This window comes from Hyla sarda, chromosome 7 (genome assembly GCF_029499605.1).
Source record: "Hyla sarda isolate aHylSar1 chromosome 7, aHylSar1.hap1, whole genome shotgun sequence".
NCBI classification, from domain to species: Eukaryota; Metazoa; Chordata; class Amphibia; order Anura; family Hylidae; genus Hyla; species Hyla sarda.
Window position 1 is genome coordinate 128,735,847 of NC_079195.1, and position 26,921 is coordinate 128,762,767.

General features: G+C 41.2%; 1 protein-coding gene across 1 annotated transcript in view; it reads right to left on the reverse strand.

Annotated features, from left to right (window-relative positions):
* Positions 1-297: 297 nt before the first annotated feature.
* SLC29A3 (solute carrier family 29 member 3) overlaps positions 298-26,921 on the reverse strand; it is a 62,069-nt gene continuing 35,445 nt past the window's right edge. The window contains exons 5-6 of the mRNA XM_056530721.1: positions 26,226-26,388; positions 298-3,734 (exon numbers count right to left, since the gene is read on the reverse strand). Coding sequence (XP_056386696.1) covers positions 3,101-3,734; positions 26,226-26,388 — 797 coding nt within the window. The 3' untranslated portion in view covers positions 298-3,100. The remainder of the gene's footprint in view (positions 3,735-26,225; positions 26,389-26,921) is intronic.

A 26,921-nucleotide genomic window follows, 5' to 3' on the forward strand; every position in this document is an offset into this window, starting at 1 on the left:
ATGGCTTGAGTGCTTGATGAAAAATTATGGAGAATCACATCTTATGTCAAACCCCTACCAACTGCATTTATTTTCTTTACACCAGAAGTTACGTAAGTGTGGTAGAGTAAATCACCATAAAAAAAAATTAATAAAAAAAAAAACAGCAGAAAAATGGGACCTGGTTGAACCAAGCAGTGCATAGAGTATAGAGATGAGCGAAGCTACAGTGATTCGATTTGTCACAAACTTCTCGGCTCTGCAGTTGCTGACTTTAGCCTGCATAAATTATTTCAGCTTTCAGGTGCTCCAGTGGGCTGGAAAAGGTGAACACAGTCCTAGGAGAGCATCTAGTGCTCAACGGAGCACCGGAAAGCTGAACTAATTTATGCAGGCTAAAGGCAGCAACTGCCGAGCCGAGAAGTTTGTGACGAATCGAATCACTGTAACTTCACTCATCTCTAATAGAGTACAAATTTAAATATTCCCAAGCAGCTTGGAAAACAATTTTCAAAACAGTTGGCAAGCCTTTTCGGTCATATGACCTTCCCAAGATCATATGTAATAAATGCTTGGACATCATGACTACATAGTTCAATTTATATCTGTAATAAAGGAATATAAGCAGCATACCTTAAATTTAAGAAGGAATTAAACAAATTATTGAGTACACAAAAAAATGGAGGAAGTGTCAAAAGATTAATGGGAAGATTTATCAAAACCTGTCTAGAGTTAGAGTGATGCAGTTGCCCATAGGACCCAGATTGCTTTTTTTATTTTTCAGAGGACTTTTTAAAAAAGAAAGAAAGAAGGGATCTGACTGTTATAGTCATCTGCACCACTTTTCCTCTACACAGGTTTTGATAAATCACCCCCCTTTTCCTAATGATCCAGGATGTAACCCCAGAGGTCAAGAGGCATTAAGTTACTCATACAATTAACAAACTAAAATGTGGGGAAAAAAATGCATTTAAAAAAAATAAAAAAATAAAAAAATTAAAAAAAAATGTAAATGTTCATGGGACTTGCATGTCCAAGGGAATCTGAATCCAAGATAATATTCTGTGCTTTTGCCTGTCCTAAGTAGGGGTCAAAATTATAGGACATATTATTCTGGCAATCCAACTATTTTTTTCTTTCTTTTCTGTCTGCTGTATTTGTGTGTAGTACGTGTTTTCCTTGTTTTGGTTTGCTTACTGATCATGTACTAAAGCTTGATACTACCTACCTTTTATTCCATTGGGAACAAAGCATGCTAATGAAAATTCTGGCCAAAGTAGTGCTACATGACAGAAACTCCATAGAATCCATTAACCCCTTGATTACCCCTGATGAATAATTACGGAATGGGACAATTAAGGTGTATATTCAATGAAATAATTGCTCATACAAATCCCATAGAGGAACGAAAAAAAAGTGTAAACAAATAATTCATAATGTGGTTTTAAAAAAAAACATGAACCCCTTTCATAATAAACATTTAAATCATGCCCTTTCTCATTTTTCAGATTAAAAAACAGACAAACAAAAAAAAAAGCCTAACATCTTTATAGAATGAAAAAAAAAAAATTTACATGGGTCAGAATATGGCATTTAAAACAATTTTTTTTAAGGGGTACTCCGGAGAACTAAACCCATATCCCATCCTTTCCCTCTCATCAACCCATTGAATTGTCTAAAAATCAATAATTCAGTAGAAATATAGAGCAGTTTCCCCTCTTTAGTTATCACTTAAAGTGAGGGAATGACATCATCCAGCCATCCACTCTGTCTTTGTCCAAATCCTTCTCGGAAAGCAGTTCCAAGGCTCCTGAGAAAGACAGACCATATGGCTTCTGCACTGCACTGATGAGTCATGCTCTCTTTAGTGCTGCCTCAGCCAATCAGACACTGAATCTTACTCTGCTGCTCAGAGCAGGAGGATAGGTGCTGATAGGGCAGAGCTGCAATGATTGCTGGGAGATGTAGGCAAGGGGAGAGAAGGATGGCAAAGAATATCAAGCAGCCAGAAAAGACAACAGAGCCACAGGAACCATGCATATCAGGTAGGGTGGTTTACAGGAAACATATTGTGGTGGCTTTGGAGCATATATAATTTTTTTTCCCTGAAGTACCCCATTAAGTTTGTAATTTAGTTTAAAGTAGTAAAACAAAGTAACAAAAACCATACAAATTTTGTACCGTTCTAACTGTACCCATCTGACGAAAAAATTAGCTTAGTTTTATTTTTGGGATCTCACCATCCCATGGTGCCCCATTTAGGATGTCCATATAAGCATCCTATCCTGTGCTATGTTTACATGAAATTTATTAAAACATGCACAATTGTTAGTTTCTACAATTAAACAAGACATGAAACAGATTTAACTTCAATTCAAAAGTGTTTGAGTTCTAAATATACCGTAAATATACTGTAACCAAAAACACAGGGATCTGTTTCCAGCAGATTTGATAAAGCACCACATCTAGTGGTGTTACTGTATAAAATCCAACCAACAAATTGGTCAGCTTTAACAATAAGAACAACACAGTAATACCTTTGCAAAAGCAAAATTGAAGAATATCTGTCATTGGACTATGCTGCTTCGTTTAAATGCAGAATAGTATGAAGACAGGTTTGCTCTAAGCCTAAATAGTACAACATAATTGGCATATAGGAGTCATTGATTAAATAGAAGGGGATAGTTATAAGTCTAGTATATTTCATATAGTCACTGCACCCTAGCAATGACTGTAAATATTGCTACATGGCAGCCAATAAATCTCTGGTAACAAGAACACTGCTCAACTTATAAATGCAGTGGACTCTCTATATGTTGGTTTGCTGTATTACTATGCCAAATGACAAAATATACTTTTGTGCCATTGTGTTAATAGGAGAGCAGACCTGTCTTCATACTATACTTGTCTTCAAAGCATCATAGAATGGCAACTGCTTTGCTTCAAAGGAAAAAGTATTCTCTTTAATGCCTTATATGATTGGACTATTTGATCCTTAAGTAAAACAAACAAGTGAACAAATAAACCTTTAAAAACTTTAGAAGTTTTTTTTAGAACTGACTGTGTTTCATTTCAAAGTCTCTAGATAAAAACTATACCGAATAATGTTATAACATTTTGTTCAAATTAAGTGAACGAGTGAGGAGAAAGCAGAACCTATCGCTAACCCTAGCCCTAAAAAGAAAGACATTACAATTGCAGTGCCTTCGCTCAATTCCTTGGGGACCACCTTAGGACCATACACCATGGCAAGTGTTCCTAAGTAACCATTGCTGAATCCAAGCAGAGTGATAAAAATGATTGGATAGACATCACTCTGGAAGAAAACTTGGTAAATATGTTTTCTGGGCTGGTAGTTACAGAACATAAATAGGGGGATAAAAAAGGTTCGAAGGAAAACCAGTATTGGCAGCATCTTGCTGTTATGTCCTGGGCTTTGTACCCATGTAGTGATCTGCCGGCCGCTCCAGTCAGCAAAGTTATATGTCAGGAAACATGTCAGGGGAGTGAAGTACTTATTAGTCCAAACACTACCTGAATATTTGTCGACAGACTCAATTCCAGCAGAGATGGTTGGAAAAATGATGATACTTATGAAAAATGTGTAAAACAAGCATGCAGCCAGCAATTTGACTTTATTCAGGATGGGAAGTATTGGTGGAGAATTTGTCTTGGTTGAAGTAGCTTCGACTGTCTCCTCAGAACCTTCACCTTGTGAAATGTCTGGTCTCTCTTCAAGCAAATTCAAGTAATAGCTTTTAAAAAATATATAAAAGTTATTCAAATATGATATGTATAAACACAAAAGAAACATGTATCCATTATCTGTTACAAACAACAAATCACTCATATTTTCATTCATCAGCTAAAGTTGCGAACCATGCAAAACGGAATGAAGAAACTAACATTCAACAACTAGTAAGCTCAATAAAAGGCATATATTAAATTACACATCTTTAAAATCGTACACCTCCTCTTGAAGCAACAAATACTAAATGTCTGAAGAATTCCAGGTTTTTCTTAATCATAGTACATTTTAAAAGGAAAGTATTAACTATATTCTTTTACTAATCACAACAAGGTACCTATATGTCACGTTTTAATATTTTTTAATTCTATTTTATAAACATAATTATGAGGGCCACCTTCTTCCCTAAGCTGATGTTAACAGCATTCAGAGATATGTTTTAAAGCAGCCACATGGACCACTGGAACCAGTTTCCTGGAGCTGGCCTCTACGGGAAAGAGCTCTGTGACCTGTGTAAATGTCATTGTGTAGGGAGGGGCACAGGGGAGCTGTGAGTATCACTTATTGAGAATGGTGGATAATGTATGATCTGCCTCCAGCTTTCATAAAACCACAAGCAAAGATGATGGAATCACCACACTTACAGAATGTTCACTAAACGCTATTTTCTTCTTCACAGCAAATACACAAATCCCAAATTTGACACAAAACAATGTATAATAGCTGAGCATCCCGGCTTCTCTACAGTAAGTGCCCCCTCGTCCCCCGGCACTCCCTCCGTCTGGAGAAGAAAAAGTTTAGTCTCAAGGGGCGACACGCCTTCTTTACCATGAGAACTGTGAACTTATGGAACAGTCTACCTCAGGAACTGGTCACAGCAGGAACAATTAACAGCTTTAAAACAGGATTAGATACATTCCTGGAACAAAATAAGATTAATGCTTATGAAGAAATATAAAATCTCATCCCGTCCCCAATATCGCGCCACACCCCTACCCCTTAATTCCTTGGTTGAACTTGATGGACATATGTCTTTTTTCGACCGTACTAACTATGTAACTATGTAACTATGTAAGTACATTATATGTACTTCCACAGATCAGAGGAAAATATTATGAATTCCTTTAATGTTAAAAAAAAATGGAATCACCTTCGCATTCTACAATAGATACCAGCAATGTCTAAGGAAGTAAAATAGCGTGCAGTGAATAGAAGTACTTACGGAGCTTACCAAACTGTGATCTTAGATATATAAGATAAAACATGGCTACAACAAGAGGGGTCAGTTAACATGATGGAAAGTACTATAGAACTGACCTCACCCTTACAGACACCATTCCCACAGTTCCTGTGTCCTTGCTGATCTCCACATTCTGGTCTCCGTGTCGATGGACACAGGAAATGCCCACTCAGCCAGATCACTGGTCATAGTAGTGACCCACCTCAAAATGTGGTTGGCCCACAAAGTTCCTGCTCGGCCTGGAGGTCTTCAGTGGGTGGATAGGTTTAAATACCTGGGTGTTAGTGTCTCCGCCTCTCTGCCAACCTACCTTCCGCTTAATTTGGACCCTCTCTCAAGTAGCACTGAAGATAGGTTGAGGTCCTGGGCATCTCTTCTTAGCGGGTAGGATAAATATATTTAAGATTATCTACTTTCCTAAATTCCTCTACCCGTTTCACCGGTCTCCCTTATCCCTCCCTCAAAAATATTATAAGCGCTTGGGGACACTTCTGAGATCCTTCTACTTGCAAAACAAACCACGGTAGGGCTCTGCCCCAGGCACCTAAGTCCAGGGGCGGCTTGGCTGTTCCCGATATATTTAACTACTTTCTTGCCTCACAGTTGGTGTATGCAGCGTGCTGGATCAACCTGGATCTATCCAATGTAGGCACTGCCCTTGCTGGTGCTCTTATGAAACCCTTAATAATTCCCTTTATAGGTACACTTCCTCCTCCTCTTATCTGCTGCCTATTAATACCATGGCAGCAGTATGGTCCAGGGTGTTGGGGCGTTTTCCTTAACCTGTGAACTCCCCCAGGTCACCCTTGTGGGGGAATCCCAATCTGTCTCACTTTTACAGGTTTCAGGGAGCTGGCTACTGGGGTAAAATGTGCGATTCACCTGTTTGGAGAAGACCTGTCCTTCTTCTCCTTCCCTGAGATGCAGACTCACTATAATGTTCCCAGGAGTGCCTTTTTTAGGTATCTCCAACTGAGACATGCGGTCCAATTGCAGTTTGGCTCCCTGGTGATTACGCCTACCTTTAATGAAGTGGAACTGCTATTGGGCACTACTGATCTAGGTAAACCCCTCACACAAGCATATGCTTTGTTACAATCTGTGGGTCCTAGTCCCTTTGGTTTGGCGTATGAGAGGTGGGTGGCGGATGTTCGTGACCTGTTCCCTGAGCACCGGAAGGAAGTAGAAAAGACGTATTATCACACCGTTATTAGTGCTAGATTTGTTCTGCCACTTTACTATACCCCCGAATGATTGAAACGTATAAGGGTCACCCTCCGATCTCTGTTGTGAGTACGCTTTTACATGCGGTGTGGTCGTGTCCGTGTATAGCCCCCTTTTGGCGGGAAGTCATGACATTCTTGGTTGATTAACTGGAGTTCCCCTTTCTTCTGACCCCTTTGGTTTGTTTATTGGGACTTATTAACGATGTGTTGTCGGATGCTCATCATCGCATTCTCTTTCGCTTTCTCCTATTCTGTGCATGTAAAGTGATGGTAATGGCTTGGAAGGATTCCTCTCCACTTTCACGGTGGATTAATCTGGTGTGCCCCATTATCAGGCTATGTATATTAGTTGGAAAAGCCTGAAGAAATGTGATAGGATTTGGATGCCATGGCTTTTGCTGGCAGATTCTGCTGGTTCCCTGGGCAGAGTGGTTGGCTCAGATTAATGTTCCTTGAGTAGAAGCTCTGTTGAAAGTGGTGGGGGCACTGGAGTGTGTGTGGGATGTGTATGTTTTTGTTTGTTCCTTGAGGGCTGTGTGCTTCCTCGGGGATGATGGAGCAGACACTGCCTTACTGCCTTGAAGCCTTACAGAGATGCCTATTTACGAAGACATGCTATGCTGACTATACTCCTGAAAGGACCCAGTACGCTCTGCTTCGTATTCCCCCTTCTGCTGTGTTCACTTCCCGTGGTGGATTGTATTATTGTTGTACTCCCAGTGAGTTGTTGTATTAACAGTTTGAAAATGGCAAAATAAAAAACTTTAAAAAAAAAGAATGTGGTTGGCTAAGCGGGACCTAAGTAAAATTCAGCAATAACACAGACTCCACTTGAATGACAGCGAATCAAGCAGATAGGTAACCTAACCACACCTCCCCCCCCCCCCCCACCTCAAACACACAAATGAGGACTTTAAAAAAAAAAAAAAGGATCTGTATCATCAGACAACCCCTTTATGTCCATGCATTATATCTGGACACCACCACTCTTTGTGACCCCAGAATGGCTGACAGAAAATGGATGTTTCCTTGTTCCACCATACTAAGCCACTGTATTTGGATCCGGAGAATCAATTTAAAAATCATGCATATATGTGGTAAAACTGTATGACAGGGCAGAAGTCCCATTGTAGCTGCTAGGTGTAAACATACCCTGACCATTGAGAGTTAAAAGCAAAATATGTACACTGCTCAAAAAAATTAAGGGAAGACTAAGATAACACATCCTAGATCTGAATGAATGAACTAAATTATATGAAATACTTTCCTCTTTACATAGTTGAATATGCTATATAAACCAATAAATTGAGGCCAAAAACAAACAAGGTATAGACCACTGTTCGGTGCCCAAAAATACTAGAGAACCTATATAGATGCACCAAACTGACACAGTATTATGAATAAATATAAATCTTTATTATAATCAGATAAGATAAAACATGATAAAAAAATCTGCAGCAGTTAGAAAGAAAATGACTCCGAACACAGATATTAGATAATGTCCAATAGGCACATGGAATGGCACATAAGTATAGGTATACAATACTCAATAAAAGTGGACTTAAAAGCAAGCCACAATACATATATATATATATATATATATATATATATATATATATATATATATATAAAGGATACACCTAAAGATGCCTCAGTAAACCCAGTACACTAATGTAAACAAAAAGGACATATAAAGAAGTATAGCTAGTATAGTGTCATTTGCCCAGTGCTATCGGCAGTATGAATACAGGGAGACAAGGATGTTGACCATACATATCTGAGGGGAAACAAACCACCTCGGTAAAAGTTGGAGCATCGGTTGTCCCTGAAAAAAGTTTTATTAAACATATCAGACTGTCCATGCACCTAGCCAACTGACACCCAGCTATACTTACAAAGGTCAGGAGCCTACCCCTACGTCGTTTCGCTCACTCGCTTCCTCAGGGAGTGTCATATGGAGGGTAAACGGAAGTTTATATACATGATATCGACCAATCAAACAAGTTCTATATGAATTAAATACCTGGTACAGCTGTGCGCGCTGTAAGCGTGGCATGTAATGGTCTGCGCCATCTTGTTTTCAACCGCGCATGCGCACGGCACCACCGGAGTGCGTACATGTTGACTTCACCACGATGGTAGCGGGCGCACGCGCAGTGAACACAAGAAGCTAAAGCTGGTAAGGGAAAATCCAACGCATGCGCAGACAGGTAGATAAGCTGCGCGTGCGTGGAGAAGGTAAGCCCGTATTCAACGGGCGCATATAACCTAGTAGTGGTAATATGGGGAGCGCTATATTAAGAACATAGACAACACAGACCACATGTAGTGATGACAAGAATGTGCAGAGTGCTCGTGCCCAAAATAAAATAAAGTGATCATGCTCGTGAAGACGTGAAACGTAATGAAAAACACAGAGTAAGATGTAGTAGTAATATCACATGATGAGGAATAAATTTATAAAAAATGACACATAAATATATAATAAATAAAGTGCATATGTGCATATGCAAATAAGTGCATGTAAGTGTATCCATGTTGGGTGTACTTATTTATATATATGTGTAAAATGAATAGGTGAATAATGAAGTGTATTACAAAAATATTTATAGTAATAAATAATCACAATGTGGTATTGAATCGATGCATATAGTCCCGCGCTGAACTCAAAATCCGCAGACATGCCAGGTACCTGAAATGAAGTGCCAGGTACCTGAAATGAAATGATTTTGAGTTCAGCGCGGGACTATATGCATCGATTCAATACCACATTGTGATTATTTATTACTATAAATATTTTTGTAATACACTTCATTATTCACCTATTCATTTTACACATATATATGAATAAGTACACCCAACATGGATACACTTACATTCACTTATTTGCATATGCACATATGCACTTTATTTATTATATATTTATGTGTCATTTTTTATAAATTTATTCCTCATCATGTGATATTACTACTACATCTTACTCTGTGTTTTTCATTACGTTTCACGTCTTCACGAGCATGATCACTTTATTTTATTTTGGGCACGAGCACTCTGCACATTCTTGTCATCACTACATGTGGTCTGTGTTGTCTATGTTCTTAATATAGCGCTCCCCATATTACCACTACTAGGTTATATGGGCCCGTTGAATACGGGCTTACCTTCTCCACGCACGCGCAGCTTAACTACCTGTCTGCGCATGCGTTGGATTTTCCCTTACCAGCTTTAGCTTCTTGTGTTCACTGCGCGTGCGCCCGCTACCATCGTGGTGACGTCAACATGTACGCACTCTGGTGGTGCCGTGCGCATGCGCGGTTGAAAACAAGATGGCGCAGACCATTACATGCCACGCTTACAGCGCGCACAGCTGTACCAGGTATTTAATTCATATAGAACTTGTTTGATAAAATCTCATCCCTTCCCCAATATCGCGCCACACCCCTACCCTTTAATTCCCTGGTTGAACTTGATGGACATATGTCTTTTTTCGACCGTACTAACTATGTAACTATATCATGTATATAAACTTCCGTTTACCCTCCATATGACACTCCCTGAGGAAGCGAGTGAGCGAAACGACGTAGGGGTAGGCTCCTGACCTTTGTAAGTATAGCTGGGTGTCAGTTGGCTAGGTGCATGGACAGTCTTATATGTTTAATAAAACTTTTTTCAGGGACAACCGATGCTCCAACTTTTACCGAGGTGGTTTGTTTCCCCTTAGATATGTATGGTCAACATCCTTGTCTCCCTGTATTCATACTGCCGATAGCACTGGGCAAATGACACTATACTAGCTATACTTCTTTATATGTCCTTTTTGTTTACATTAGTGTACTGGGTTTACTGAGGCATCTTTAGGTGTATCCTTTATATATATATATATATATATTGTGGCTTGCTTTTAAGTCCACTTTTCATTGAGTATTGTATACCTATACTTATGTGCCATTCCATGTGCCTATTGGACATTATCTAATATCTGTGTTCGGAGTCGTTTTCTTTCTAACTGCTGCTGATTTTTTATCATGTTTTATCTTATCTGATTATAATAAAGATTTATATTTATTCATAATACTGTGTCAGTTTGGTGCATCTATATAGGTTCTATAGTTGAATATGCTGACAACAAAATCACACAAAATTACCAATGGAAATCAAATTTATCAACCCATGGAGATCTGGCTATGGAGTCAAACTCAAAATCAAAGTGGAAAACCCCACTACAAGCTGATCCAACTTTGATATAGTGTCCTTAAAACAAGTCAAAATGAGGCTCAGTAGTGTGTGTGGCCTCCATGTGGCCATATGACCTCCCTTCAACACCTGGGCATGCTCCTGATGAGGTGGCGGATGGTCTCCTGAGGGATGTCCTCCCAGACCTGGACTAAAACTCCTGGACAGTCTGTGGTGCAACGTGGCGTTGGTGGATGGAGTGAGACATGATATACCAGATGAGCTCAATCGGATTCAGGTCTTGGGAACAGCACGGGCCAGTCCATAGCATCAATGCCTTCCTCTTGCAGGAACTGCTGACACACTCCAGTCACATGAGGTCTAGCAATGTCTTGCATTAGGAGGAACCCAGGGTTAACCACAGCAGCATATGGTCTCACAAGGGGCTTGAGGATCTTATCTCGGTACCTAATGGCAGTCAGGCTACCTCTGGCAAGCACATGGAGGGCTGTGCTGCCCCCCAAAGAAATGCCACCCCCCACTATTACTGACCCACTGCCAAACCGGTCATGCTGGAGGATGCTGCAGGCAGCAGAACATTCTTCGCGGCGTCTCCAGACTCCGTCAAATCTGTCACATGTGCTCAGTGTGAACCTGCTTTCATTTGAGAAGAGCATAGGGTGCCAGTGGCAAATTTGCCAATCTTGGTGATCTCTGGCAAATGCCAAACATCCTGCATGCCAAAACCCCACCTATGGACGTCGGGCCCTCATACCACCCTCATGGAGTCTGTTTCTGACCGTTTGAGTGGACATATACACATTTGGCCTGCTGGAGGTCACTTTGCAGGGCTCTGGCAGGGCTCTTCCTGGTCCTCCTTGCTGGGTTTTTGCCTCCTTGCCTAATGTAGTGGCCCGTCTCCTGGAAGCACCTCCATGCTCTGGACACTACGCTGACAGACACAACAAACCTTCTTGCCACAGCTGGCATTGATGTGCCATCCTGGATGAGCCACTTGTGAGTTGTAGACCTCATGCTACCACTAGAGTAAAAGCACTGCCAGCATTCAAAAGTGACCAAAACATCAGCCAGGAAGCATAAAGAACTGAGAAGTGGTCTGTGGTCACCCCCTGCAGAACCACTCCTTTATTGGGGTTGTCTTGCTAACTGCTGATAATTTCTACTTGTTTTCTGTTCCATTTGCACAACAGCATGTGAAATTGATTGTCAATCCGGGATTCTTTCTGAGTGGACAGTGTGATTTCACAGAAGTGTGATTGACTTGGAGTTACATTGTGTTTAACCCCTTGGGGACCGAGCCCATTTTGACCCTAAGGACCATAGCATTTTTTGCAATTCTGACCACTATCACTTTAAGCATTAATAACTCTGGGATGCTTGTACTTATGAATTTGATTCAGAGAGAGTTTTTTTGGGGACATATTCTACTTTATGTAAGTGGTATATTTTCGTCGATATTTGCATCATTTCTTGGTGAAAAATTTCAAAATTTCATGAAAAATTTTAACATTTCACATTTTTTATAACTTTGAAGCTCTCTGCTTGTAAGGAAAATAGACATACCAAATAAATTATATATTGATTCTCATATACAATATGTCTACTTCATGTTGGCATCATAAAGTTGACATGTTTTTACTTTTTGAAGACACCAGATTGCTTCAAAAAGTATAGCAGCAATTTTCCAATTTTTCAAGTAAATTTAAAAATCTGACTTTTTCAGGGACCAGTTCAGTTTTGAAATGAATTTGAGGGTCTTTATGTTTGAAATACCCCATAATGGACCCCATTATGAAAACTGCACCCTGAACATATTCAAAATGGCATTCAGAAAGTTTGTTAACCCTTTAGGTGTTTTACAGGAACAGCAGCAAAGTGGAGGCGGAAATTCAAAATCTTCATTTTTTACACTAAAATGTTCTTGTAGACCCATATTTTTTATTTTTAAAAGGGGCAAAAGGAGAAAAAGCACCACAAAATATGTAACCCAATTTCTCTCGAGTAAGGAAATATCTCCTATTTGGATGTAAAGTGCTTTGTGGGCGCACTAGAGGGCTCAGAAGAGAAGGAGCGACAATGGGATTTTGGAGAGATAATTTTGCTGAAATGGTTTTTGGGGGGCATGTCGCATTTAGGAAGCCCCTATGGTGCCAGAATAGCGAAAAACACCCCACATGGTGTACTACTTGGGAAACTACACCCCTTGAGGAATGTAACAAGTGGTACAGTGAGCCTTAACACCCCACAGGTGTTTGACGACTTTGCGTTGAAGTTGGACGTGAAAATGAAAATTTTAATTTTTTTTACTAAAATGTTGATGTTACCCCAAAAGGGGTAATAGGTGAAAATGCACCCCCAAAATTTTAAACCCCATTTCTCTCAAGTAAAGAAATACCTCATATGTGGATGTAAAGTGATCTGCAGGTGCACTAGAGGGCTCAAAAGGGAGGGGGCGACATTGGGCTTTTGGAAAGAAAATGTTGCTGAAATGTTTTTTTTGTTTTTTTTTGGGGGGGGGGGCATATTACATTTTAGGAAGCCCCCATGGTGCCAGAACAGCAAAAAAACACCCTGCATGGCAAACTATTTGGGAAACTACACCCCTGATAGAACATAACAAGGGGTGCAGGGATGTGGAAATCCTATAGCCCGACGCCCGGGACAAGTAGTTTTGGGTGCCAGGCAGGTGAATTGTTTATAGATTTAGCCCTGTATCGGGCTAGCAGGGACAGAGCGACTTCCCCCTTATTTTTCTTTAATGTCGGTGTGAGGCGCAGGAGCCGATGGAAGTCTCCACCTCACACCGGGCTCAGAGTGTATGGAGGGGGCGGCGGCCTCCAGCTGACTGCAGAGCCCCCTTATCTCCCCTCCCGGAGGATGAAGGACGCAGCTCAGAAGACACAGCAGGGTGAGAGAAAGGATGTAGACAGCTCCGTGCACAGCTCCATCCCCTGCACACAGCTCTATCCCTCCCCTTCCCCCTGATCTGTCTCCACAGGACCTAATCCACCACAGGGAGGTTGCTTGTTTGCACGGGGAAAACACAGAGCAGGGGGGGGGAAGGGGGAGGGGGAGGACGGAAATCTCACCTCACACCGGCCGGGACTACAGCTCTGATGTCCATTCATGGCCGGATCAGGTGAGGAGACCGAGAATACAGGCGGCGGCAGGAAGGGTGGTTGTATATGAATGGTGTGAGTGTATGTATGATGGGGGGGCAGCGGCAGGTGTATGTATGATGTGTGCATATGTATGGTGTATATCAGTGTTTCCCAACTAGGGTGCCTCCAGCTGTTGCAAAACTACAACTCCCAGCATGCCCTGGGCATGCTGGGAGTTGTAGTTTTGCAACAGCTGGAGGCACCCTGGTTGGGAAACACTGGTGGATATGTATGGTGTGAGTGTATGTGTGTATGATGTCTATGTGTGATGTGTATGTAATGTATGATGTGTGTATGATGTCTATGTGTGATGTGTATGTAATGTATGATGTGTGTGTATAATGTCTAAGTGTGATGTGTATGTATGTGATGTATGATGTGGGGTGGGCAGCGGCAGGTGTATGTATGATGTGTGCATATGTATGGTGTGAGTGTATGTGTGTATGATGTCTATGTGTGATGTGTGTATGATGTCTGTCTATGTGATGTGTATGTAATGTGTGATGTGTGTGTATGTGATGTATGATGTGGGGTGGGCAGCGGCAGGTGTATGTATGATGTGTGCATATGTATGGTGTATATGTAGGGTGATCATGGTGTATATGTAGTATGTGTGTATGTAATGTATAATGTGGGGGGGGCAGTGGCGGGGGTGTGTGTATGTATGATATGGGGGCAGTGGCTGGTGCATGTATGATATGTGTATGCATGAATGTTTTGTATAGGAGCGGACTGTCACGTCGGGCATTAGGGCAGTTGTGCCATCTAATTTTATTTATTTTTAGTGGCATCCGCACTAAATTGCACCCCCAGAATCCCGCCCCCTTCATACTCAGCCGACGACCAAGAGCCCCACGGATGCACACAAACACACCCGAACCAAAACTACAACTCCCAGCATGTTGGACCATAACCTAAACTGTAGAACTATAAAGTGCAACATGCTGGGAGTTGTAGTTTTGGTTCGGGTCAGCTGCAGAGCCATAGGCTACATCAGGGCATGCTGGGTGGTGTAGTTACTAACTGCAATTCCCAGTATTCCTTGACACATCCTATGGCTCTGCAGCTGACACAAACCAAAACTACAACTCCCAGCATGTCCCACAATAACCTTAACTGTACTATACAGTGCAACATGCTGCAACACCCACAGAACCATAGGCTGTATCAGGGCATGCTGGGAGTTGTAGTTATCTAGTAACTAAATGCAACTTCCAGCATTTTCTGACACAAAATGCACCACATAAACTGGAGAAGCAGACACCCCCCCCCCCAGTAACACATAAGTCCCTATTGAGACTGAAAAATAGTGATTAAAATATTTTAAGTACGTATACATGTGAATAAGCCCCTTTCCTAATAAAAGTGTCCAATTTTCTTTAAATAAAAATAATGTACAAAAATAAACATAAGTGGTATCGCTACATGTGGAAATGTCCAGACTATTAAAATATAATGTTAATTAAACCGTACGGTGAACGGTGTAAATGTAAATAATAGTCCAGTATTGCTAATTTTTGGTCACTTCATATGAGAAATTTTTTATAAGGTGATCGAAAAGTTACATCTAGACTTTTCTGGGCTTGGCTCTGGTGTAAAAGGATCTACAGCTCTCCGGCCGCTAATATCCTGACATGCTGCGATCACCTATTAACCCATTAGATCATCGCTGTCAGCAGTGTCTAAAGGATCTTATATCCATCCCTGGTGGTCTAGTGGGGGGATCAGACTATTTTGGTTGAAATTATTTCATCTACCAGGACAAGTAGATTTTATTGAGGGACAAGTAGATTGTGTTCCGTTTTAGTCCCTTGGACAAGTAGTTTTTTTTTTAAATTTCCACACCCCTGGGGTGCAGTGAGCATTTACACCCCACTGGCGTTTGACATTAAATTTTTCATTTTCACGGACCACTGTTTCAAAAATCTGTCAGCCACCTGTGGGGTGTTAAGGCTCACTATACCCCTTGTTACGTTCCGTGAGGGGTGTAGTTTCCAAAATGGGGTCACATGTGGGTAATTATTTTTTTTGTGTTTATGTCAGAACCGCTGTAACCAGCAGTCACATCTGTGCAAATCACCAGTTTAGGCCTCAAATGTACATGGTGCACTCTCACTCCTGAGCCTTGTTGTGCGCCCGCAGAGCATTTTACGTCCACATATGGGGTATTTCCGTACTAAGGAGAAATTGTGTTTAAAATTTTGTGGGTCTTTAATTTCCTTTTCCCTCTTATGAAAATGAAAAGTATGGGGCAACACAAGCATGTTAGTGTAAAAAAAAAATTTTTTTTACACTAACAGGCTGGTGTAGATCCCAACTTTACCTTTTCATAAGGGGTAAAAGCCCCTTAAAATTTGTAGGGGAGATACCCCATATGTTGCCCTAAACTGTTGCCTTGAAATAAGACAGGGCTCTGAAGTGAGAGCGCGCCATGCGCATTTGAGGCCTAAATTGGGGATTTTCATAGGGGTGTACCTGGATGCAAGCGTTTCACTTGCCACCTCCACCAAAAATACTGTACGTCAGTTTTCCCCAAACAGGGTGCCTTCAGCTGTTGCAAAACTCACCACATGCCTGGACAGTCAAAGGCTGTCCGGTAATACTGGGAGATGTTATTTTGCAACAGCTGGAGGCTCAGTTTTGGAAAAACTGACGTACAAGATGTTTTTCCTTTTTATGTGGGGGTGACAGTGTAAGGGTATAGTGTATATGCAGTGTTTTACTCTTTATTTAGGGTTAGTGTAGTGTTTTTAGAGTACATGCACACGGGCCGGGGTTTACGGGTAGTTTCCCGCTGCAGCGGAAAATTTGCCGCATCTCAAAACTTAAAGCGGGAAGCTTGCTGTAAACCCCTGCCCATGTGAATGTACCCTGTACACAAAACTACAACTTCCAGCATGCACTGACAGACCATGCATGCTGGGAGTTGTAGTTATGCAACAGCTTGAGGAACACTGGTTTGGATTGGGAAACACCAAGTTAGGTAACAGACTACCGCAGTGTTTCCGCACTACTGTCTGTTTCCTAACTCAGTGTTTCCCAACCAGTGTGCCTCCAGCTGTTGCAATACTAAATACAACTCCCAGCATGCCCAGACAGCTGAAGGGCATGTTGGGAGTTGTAGTTATGCAACAACTGAAGGAGAACAATTTTGAGACCACTTGGTCCCCAAACTGATGTTACAGAACTACAACTCCCAGCATGCCTGGACAGTTTGGGCAATCTTCACTACTGCATTTGGGAAACCGCCGCCACTGCCTCCACTTGCCTGTGCCTCCTGTCAGCCGCCGGTCCATGGCCCCCGCGTGAAGCCAGGTAACCGGCGCCGGCAGTCCCCGCTGCATCCACAGGCCCCCTGCACATTGCCGCCATCTTCCCTGCTCTGCGCCGACATCCAGGGGCGGGCAGAGTGGGGGAAATGAACGTTCACCCCCGCCCATGCCCTGCAATTCACCGATTAGTCCTGCTCAGTCAATCGCAGGGGGATAGGAAGAGGTGGCACCCTTGCCACCTCGCTCCAATCCTTTAGGATGATCGGGGCTGTCTCTGACAGCTCCGATCAACCCTATTTTCTGTGCTATCGGCTCAACAGAGACCCGATCAGCCCAGAATCTCCGATCTGAATTGATGCCCCCCCCAGGCATTTGCACGGGATGCCTGCTGAATGACTTTAGCAGGCATCCTGTTCCAATCCCCGTCCGGCTAGCGGCAGGGATTGAAATTCCCATGGGCGTACAGGTCTGCCCTTTGTCCTTAAGTACCAGGAAGCAAGGGCATATCCATAGTCCATGGTCCCCAACAGGTTAATGGAGAACTATGGGATTGAAAAATGTATCCCCTTTCCTAAGGATAGGGGATAAGTTTCAGATTGCGGGGGGTCCGACCGCTGGGGCCCCCACGATCTCCCATACGGGGCCGCAGCTCTCTGCATAGAGAGCGCGTGTCGACTACCGCACGAGGCGGCAGCTGACACGCACCCTCCATTTACTGCTATGGGAGAGCCGAAGCACTGCCTTCGGCAATTTCCGGCTCTCCCATAGCAGTGTATGGAGGGGGCGTGTCGGCCACTGCTTCGTGCGGTGGTCAACACGCCTTCTCTAACCAGAGAGCCGAGGCCCAGTACGGGAGATTGCGGGGGGGGGGCCCAGCGGTCGGACCCCCCGCGATCTGAAACTTATCCCCTATCCTTAGGATAGGGGATACATTTTTCAATCCCGAAGTTCTCCTTTAAGTGTTCCTTTAATTTTTTTGAGCAGTGTATAATGAGTCATACAATTATATCTGAGCAGTTCATTATTATCACTGAAGTGAGACAAGTATGAATTCAAAAGTGCAAAACGTTACAAAGATTCAGTTCCCTCGCTCTTCACACTGTATATTTTTAGCAGAGAAGCAGTGTAATGCCATCTACTGACAACAAAATGAACTACAGCGGGTTTCTCCCTCTACTCCCCAGTAAAGCTCTAGGACTCAAAAGAATAATTTGATGAAGAGGAGTCAATTACAGAAAAAAATATATTAATTTGAGAATATTTATTGAAATTCAGCAAAAAAAAAAAAAATACTAAATCCTATTTTATTGAAAGACTGTACACCTGTTCTAAGATAAATGAACTACTGTTTTCTACATTTTTACATGTAAACACATTCCTCTCCTGCATATTTCTTATCAGGTGTAATATTAGAGTTATGTCCTCCAAAAGTGAGAGAATGCAGTAAGAAAGTAGTGGTAAGGGGTTCCCTGGAAACTGACAACTGTAAAACCCAGTTCACCGTGGTGTAATGCTCTGTCTTGCCAGTATTTCCATAGGTGAACGTATAATGTACTTCTTAATTATACATGGTAAAAAACTGAAACCTGACAGAACTGGGACCCCATAGCAATACTTGGAACAGGGCCCACTTCATCATGACTTTTCAGCAGGAGGTGCAGAACCTGAAAAACTTACTTTGGTTTTCCTCATACACAGGGATAATGCAGACAGTGGTGTGTGTCATAGTAGTGAAGTAATTGGCACAATGAAGCCACACTACAAAGATAATGCTGTGCAAAGCAGCCTTACTGACACCTTGGGGGGGGGAGGGCAGATAATAGTTGCTTATGCAGCCACTAGCAACTACCATCTGAGAGTTGCTTGCTCAGGTTGACCTGTTCCACTTATGCACTGTATGCATGGATGCCATATTTCAATGGAGTAAAACAAGGATGTTCAACCAACCAATCAATCCATTTAAGCTATGATATGGCAATATACGAAGTGCCTGTCCTAGTGGTACGCTCACATTTATACAAGCTACAATGGCGACAGTATTGATGTTATTTTGCCTTATGTACAGTGTATATATATATATATATATATATATATATATATATATATATATATAATTACACACACAGTGCCTTTCACCCCCCTTCACTTTTTTCGTATTTTGGTGCCTCACAACCTGGAATTAACATGGATTGTTTGAGGATTTAGATAATTTTATTTACAGAACATACCCACAACTTTGAAGATGCATTTTTTATTTATTTATTGTGAAACAAAAAAATAGGACAAAATAACAGAAAAAGTCAATGAGGGACATTTACTAAGCCTTTTAGTCAGATTTTTCCTACTATTTTTGTCGCAAAATTGTCGCTACTGCGCCTACGGGTTTTCCCGTGCGACTTTTGTTCTGGAGATCAAGAAGTGCATTTTTCAGTTTCCCGCATTATTTAAGCAGGTTTCCAAATTTGACTTGCAGTGGTCACGTATTTACTACGTGCGACAGTCGCAAAAAAGTTGCACTAAGCAAAAAACTCGACTAAATGTACCCAAGGTAATTCTTAGCTTACCCAGCCTACCTAGGTAGTAGGAAAACGTCCATTACTCTTTTTGAAAGGCGTTCAGGGCCAAATATGTTGGTATCAGGGTTTTAAACCTTTCCTGTACTTTATCACAAATGCACTCTCTAAAGTTTTCCCCAATCTGCTCTCAGGAACTCTCAATAAAAACACAATAATTTGAATTATTTAGATGTGGTGGAAAAGCAAAAAAATCCTCAAAAACAAAAGATCCAGAAGGAAACCTAGCAGCCAAACCTATTCAGACAGCAGGAAAAAGGAACAGACTATTTTTTCTACTACGTGAAGTAAATTTCCCTCTTTTGCCTACGTGCGCCAAACTTATTAAGGTTGTGACAATTTAGCAAATTTGTCGCACATAGTCAAAAATGAAGTAGAAAAAAACAGGGTAAAAACCAGACTACATAGTAAAAGATTAGTAAATGTCCCTCAATGTGCATAACTATTCACCCCCCTAAGTAATTGTAGGGCCACTTTTTGCGGCAATCACAGCTCCAGGTCACTTTGGATAAGTCTCTATGAGCTTGCCGCATCTTACCAATGGGATTTTTGCCCATTCCTCCTTGCAAAACTGTTCCATCTCCTTCAAGTTGGATGGTTTGTGCTTGTGAACAGCAATCTTTAACTCTGACCACAGATTTTCGATTGGATTGAGATCTGGGCTTTGACTTGGCCATTCCAACACATTTACATGTTTCCCTTTAAACGAATATCCCTGTATTAACCCCTTAAGGACCCAGAGTTTTTCCATTTTTGTTTTTTTCCTCCTTACATTTAAAAAATCATAACTCTTTAAATTTTGCACCTAAAAATCCATATGATGACTTATTATTTGCACCACCAATTCTACTTTGCAGTGACAGTCATTTTACCCAAAAATCTACAGCGAAACCGAAAAAAAAAATCATTGTGAGACAAAATTGGAAAAAAAAAGCCATTTTGGGGGCTTCTGTTTCTACACAGTAAATTTTTGGTAAAAATGACACCTATTTATTCTGTAGGTCCATACGAATAAAATGATACCCTAATTCTGTAGGTTTGATTTTGTCGGACTTCTAGAAAAAATCATATCTACTTGCAGGAAAATGTATAAGTTTAAAATTGTCATCTTCTGACCCCTATAACTTTTTTATTTTTCTGCCTATGGGGCGGTGTGAGGGCTCATTTTTTGCTCCGTGATCTGAAGTTTTTATCGTTACCATTTTTGCATTGATAGGACTTATTGATCGCTTTTTATTCAGTTTTTCATGATATAAAAAGTGACCAAAAATGCACTATTTTGGACTTTGTAATTTTTTTTGCGCGCACGCCATTGACCGTGCGGTTTAATTAAGGATATATTTTTATAATTCGGACATTTCCGCACGCGGCAATACCATATATGTTTATTTACACTGACTTTTTTTTTTATGGGAAAAGAGGGGTGATTCAAACTTTTAATAGGGGAGAGGTTAAATGATCTTTATTCACTTTTTTTTTCCACTTTTTATTTTGCAGTGTTATAGGTCCCATAGGGACCTATAACACTGCACACACTGATCTTTCACATTGATCACTGGTATCTTTTGAGAAACCAGTGATCAATGTGAAAGATCAGTGTGTGCAGTGCTATAGGTCCCTATGGGAGCTATAACACTGCAAAAAAAAAAAAAGTGAAAAAAAAAAGTGAATAAAAAGATCGATTATTCTGCCGCTTGACTGCTCATGCCTGGATCTCAGGCACTGAGCAGTCATTCGGCGATCGGACAGCGAGGAGGCAGGTAGGGACCCTCCAGCTGTCCTGTAAGCTGTTCGGGATGCCGCGATTTCCCCGTGGCTATCCCGAACAGCTCCCTGAGCTAACCGGCATGGTTTCACTTTCATTTTAGACGCGGCGTTATAGATCGGGAGCGGACTCGGCATACAGGTACGCCCTGGGTCCTTAACAGGATAATAACCTAACCCTGACTTGTACTTCTCAACAACATTGTCCCTTATTTGTTTGGAGATTTCCTTGGTCTTCTTGGCAGTGTTTGGTTACTGATGCCTCTTGCTTAGGTGTTGCAACGTCCGGGGGCCTTTCAAAAAAGTGTATATGTAACGACAGATCATGTGACACTAAGCTTGCACACAGGTGGACATAATTTCACTAATTATGTGACTTCTGAAGGTAACTGGCTGCACCAGAGCTTTTTATGGTCTTCCTAACAAAGGGGGTGAATACATACACACATGGCAATTTTCTGTTTTCTATTTCTAAACAATAGTTTTATTTATATTTTTCTCATTTCACTTCACCAACTTAGACTATTGTGTTCTGATACATCACATAAAATTCAGATTAACAAAACATTGAACTTAAGGCTGTAATGTACCAAAATACAAAAAAAGTCAGGGGGTGAATACTTTTGCAAGTCACTGTGTATATATGTATATATATTACACACATATACATACATATACACAGTTGTAGAACCCTGATAGTCTTTGTGCTTGAGTTCAGCACCTCTATAAAGCTGGCTCAGATGCTGCTTATTGAGAAACACTGCTTAGTCATCTGTCTGTAAAAATGCTCATTTGTTCTTGTCTGTGAATTACACTTCTCTTTTGGTTTCTGAAGGAACAAGCATGACCAAACTGTGTCAGAAGTCATCTTAGAGTGAAACTCAAGAGTTTCGGCCTGTGGTTTTCACTTTGCAACAGATTTATATAAAAGTAGGACATATGCTTTTACGATCCTTTGTTATAAGTCTTCCAGTATTCAGAAGTCTGTGTGTGTATAAATGGTTATAATCCCCGATGCAAGAAGGGGGAGTAGCAGGAGACGTGTTTCAGAAATTTAGATCTGTTTCCTTCGGCTGTTCCCAGAAAAAGGAAACCGATCTAAGTTTCTGAAACGCGTTGGAAAGAATAGTCAACGAGGCAGCTTCTCAGCAGCGTGTAGCGCGATAGAGACGCCCCCAGCCGGGCAGTCTCCCGCTATTCCCCCTTCTTGCATCATGGATAATCATCTATACACATATAGACTTCTGGATACTGAAGGACTTACAACAAAGGATTGTGAAAAATGTTCCATCATCCTCAAGTACCATATTTAACGCACAAAGAAATACCAGTGACAGTGTGAATTGATTCCTCGATTTGTGCAGTTGATTTTTGCCAATTTTATCTATCACGAACATTTACCTGTTAGTTTTTTTTCATATATAGGTGTGTTTGGATATTATACTGAGACAGATACAGTCTTCAGTTTTTGCTTTTACATATGCACATGGTCTTTTATGCTGTAACAGTATATAAGATATATATCCCTCACTATTTTTTTAAATATATTTTTAAAAGGAATAGTGCTTACTTATATATACAACATTTTATAAACCTATTTCTTGTGTATATGCACCATATAGGTTCCACATGGCTGCTTTAGGGTTATAAAAAGCACACATTTAGGTAGAAAACTTTGCAAATGGAAAAATGTTTGTGCAGACCTCATAACAGGGGAGAGGGAAGGAGCTCATCACGCACCAGGGAAAATGCCCTCCCCCCCCCCCCCCCCCGACCTCCCAGAATAATACAGACTCATCAGAGCAATACATAGATCAAAAGGTATTTTAAATATTACACATTAACACATAATATTATGCATACAGGTTAAGGTGTTTCATTTTGTAAGGCAAAAAATAAAATGTTAAATTTTTGCAGACTTTGCTTATGCCCAGAGTCTCAATGATACAATATATATATATGACAAATTTCAAGAAGATTTGATTATATTTAGAGGTTGCACACTTTGATCAGTTTTGTAAAAGTTGGCAATAAATAACATTTTTCAATGTTAATTACTTTTATTGGGAAAACTAGAAATCAAAGTTAAAATAATATTAAAACTAGACACTAAGATTAATAGTTAGTATAATATGAAAAACAGGTGTTATATTAATCAATGTTGAACAATGCAATCCCTTCTTTTGTTCGCTTGGTTACGACTTTTCTGTGATGCATGACTACCCTCAACAAGAATTGTTTTTGTTGTTCGCCCCTGACCGATTCATTAAACTTTTTTTTTTTTTATCAGAGCATTTCTTCTTTCTGCCATATTATTGACCACCTTAAGAGCAATCACATGGCTGTTCTCAATCCCAAGTAGACGTGAGTGTCTAATCAAGAGGTTTACGTAAACGTAATTTTATAGTTGCTGGAGGCGAAAACTCTGCCTCTTCGTCACTAGGTGCTGATGATGATGGAGACGAGTCTTCCAGTATAACTGTCTTATTGATTTCAGTGATAGCTTTGTAATGTTTATTCTTATATTAATCATTTTTGTCTTTTGTACACTTAAGGGCAGATTTATCAAAACCTGTCTAGAGGAAAAGTTGCTACTTTGCCTGAAGCAACCAATCAGATCGCTTCTTTCATTTTGCAGAGGCCTTGTTAAAAATGGAAGAAGTGATCTGATTGGTTGCAATGGGCAACTCAGCAACTTTTCCTCTGGACAGGTTTTGATAAATCTCCCCCACAGTTCTTATTTTCAAGGAAAAAACCTTGTCTACTCCACTAATTGACAAACTCATACGATCTTCTCTTTGTGACCTAAGAAATTCTTTATCTTCTTGGGATACGCTTTCTTTATCTTCTTGGGATACACTTTCCAAATTCCCCATTTCACATTTGCTTTATTCGTGTTTCTCACTTTCTCTTCACCCAGATTTTGGTATTCTTTGTACAGCTTCTGTATACCAGAACTTATTTTCTCCTCCGTCTTAACAGGGATATTTGCTTTCCTTCACACTTCCTGTAGTTTAGTATTGGTAGATTTAGCAGCACCCAAAAAGGTTTTTTTTCATTTCCTTGTGATGGTAAATAAAAATGAAAAGTACTTGTTCCTTTGAAGGGAATTGAGCTCCTAAAAACTCACCACTAGGAAACTTTTCTAGCAGCCAAATTACTCTTTTGGTTCTCATTGGTTTGGTTGAAAAAATACATTAGAAGCCCATTAGTACAAAGCACTTAAATGAGTAGTCCAGTGGTGACCCAGTGGTGAACAACTTATCCCCTATCCTAAGGATAGGGGATAAGTTTGAGATTGCGGGGGGGTTCGACCGCTGGGGCCCCTTGCGATCTCCTGTACGGAGCCCCGACAGCCCGCGGGAAGGGGGCGTGTCGACCTCCGCAGGAAGCGGCGGCCAACACGCCCCCTCAATACAACTCTATGGCAGAGCCGAAGCGCTGCCTTCGGCAATCTCCGGCTCCGCCATAGAGATGTCTTGAGGGGGCGTGTCGGCCTCCGCTTCGTGCGGGGGTCGACACCCGCTATCTGGCCGGAGAGCCGGGGCCCTGTACAGAGAGATCGCAGGGAGCCCCAGCGGTCGGACCCCCCGCGATCTCAAACTTATCCCCTATCCTTAGGATAGGGGATAAGTTTTTCACCACTGGACTACCCCTTTAATATTAGAAATTTTGCTAGTTTGGAGATAAAAGTGATCAATGTGTGCAACCCCTAAACATTATCCAATCTTGAGGAAATTTTTGCATATATATATATCTTTTACATCACTGAGACTAGGGGTGTAAGCAAAGTCATATGAAAATCACATCTTTGGAAAGATGAAACACCCTAATACAGGTCTTAGGGCACATTACTACACTGATTTAAGCATTTTTTTAAATTTTCTTACTAATGACAGTAACACTTTAAAGACTACAACCAACAATCTACTAATGTATATTGTAATACTTCTGTATAAACTGTACTGCTCTACACCTGTGCTACATTTACTGGACTTCTCTTTACCTACATTATGTATACTGTACTCCTTTTTACCTTAGCTACATGCACTGTATTACATATACTGTACTCTTATGCCACATTCACTGAACTGCTATCTACTAGGGCTGCACGATATGGGGAAAATGAGCGATTTCGATATGCGATGCAATGCGATAAAAAAAATGTAAAAAAAATTGTGAAATCCCCCCATTTCATGTCCAATCGCCTCCATTTCACATTTAACTACCCATTTTATGCCCACCGCTTATTTCTCATCTCCCCCTTGTCACATTCTCCTCCCCCCCTGTCACATTCTCCTCCCGCTTGTCACATCCCCGCTTGTCATATTCCCCCCGTCACATTCTCCCCCCCCCTTGTCACATTCCCCCCTTGCCACATTCCCCCCTTGCCACATTCTCCTCCCCCTTGCGTAAAGCTAGATCGCAAAAAGCAAAAATCGCAATTCGATTGCTTTTGCGATATATCGTGTAGCCCTACTCTCTTCCTACACTACATACACTGCTCTACAACTGTGGTACATTCACTGAGTTGCTCTTTACCTGTGGTACATGCACTGTATTGTTCTCTACCTGTGCTACATGTACTGCACTTTTTTCTACCAGTGCTCTCTAGCTGTGTTACATGCAAGGTACTGCTACACGCACCATTAAATTACTAATGTAAAGAATGCTGCTTCTTTTGACATTAGGTGTTGATAACTGCACAGGGCCCTAAAAAAACCTTTTCAACATGGAAAGTAATTCCCCAGCACTCAAAGTGCTATAATGTATTGAGAACTAACTATATGGTATTAATGTTGTGCTTATTGAAAGCAAATAGTAAACAAACTGTAAAGATTTAACATCATCAGTCATTCCAAGGTTTAATGTTTATTTCAATGTCACCCTCAGTGGAATGGATTCTCGGTTAGAATATCCTAATCAGTCAAGTATCTGGATTCAGCCTATCTTCCAATTACAGTGAAGAAACAGTGAAAACCTATTGAAAACACGATCACCACTCATACATGCAGGCAACACTTCAATCCTAATGCTTTACTGATATGGTACAACATTAAAATCTTACCTGGAGTACTCTATCTTGGGAAGGATCAGATACACAACAATGCATATAAGAATGAAGACATCGGCAGTTAGAAAATAAGCAAGAGCGCTATCTGTAACATTAGATGCTATGGACAGGTCCAAAATGGCTGCCAAAGCACTGATTGTGCCTCCCATTGCCTGGCCTAAAAAAAAAAATATATATATTATTTTGTGGCGTAACATATGAAAATAAGAGGCTATAGTGGAAATGTGCAGAATCTATGCATTAATGTTCTTAAAAGAGAAGCTTACAATTAGAGAGGCTGCGCTCTGACCATTACCTATTAATAATGGCTTGATCCTATCTTCCCTAAATACTGGCTTCACCTTTCTCTCTAATCCTACAAGCAATGATGAGGAGAACACTGCTTAAAGGGGTTCTTCGGTGCTTACACATCTTATCCCCTATCCAAAGGATAGGGGATAAGATGCCTGATCGCGGGAGTCCCGCCGCTGGGGACTCCCGGGATCATGCACGCGGCACCTCGTTTGTAATCAGTCCCCGGAGCGTGTTCGCTCCGGGTCTGATTACCGAAGACCACAAGGCCGGTGGCATGTGAAGTCACGCCTCCGCCCCTGAGTGATGTCACGCTCCGTCCCTCAATGCAAGCCTATGGGAGGGGGCGGAGGGGCATTGAGGGGCGGAGCGTGACGTCACACGGGGGCGGAGGCGTGA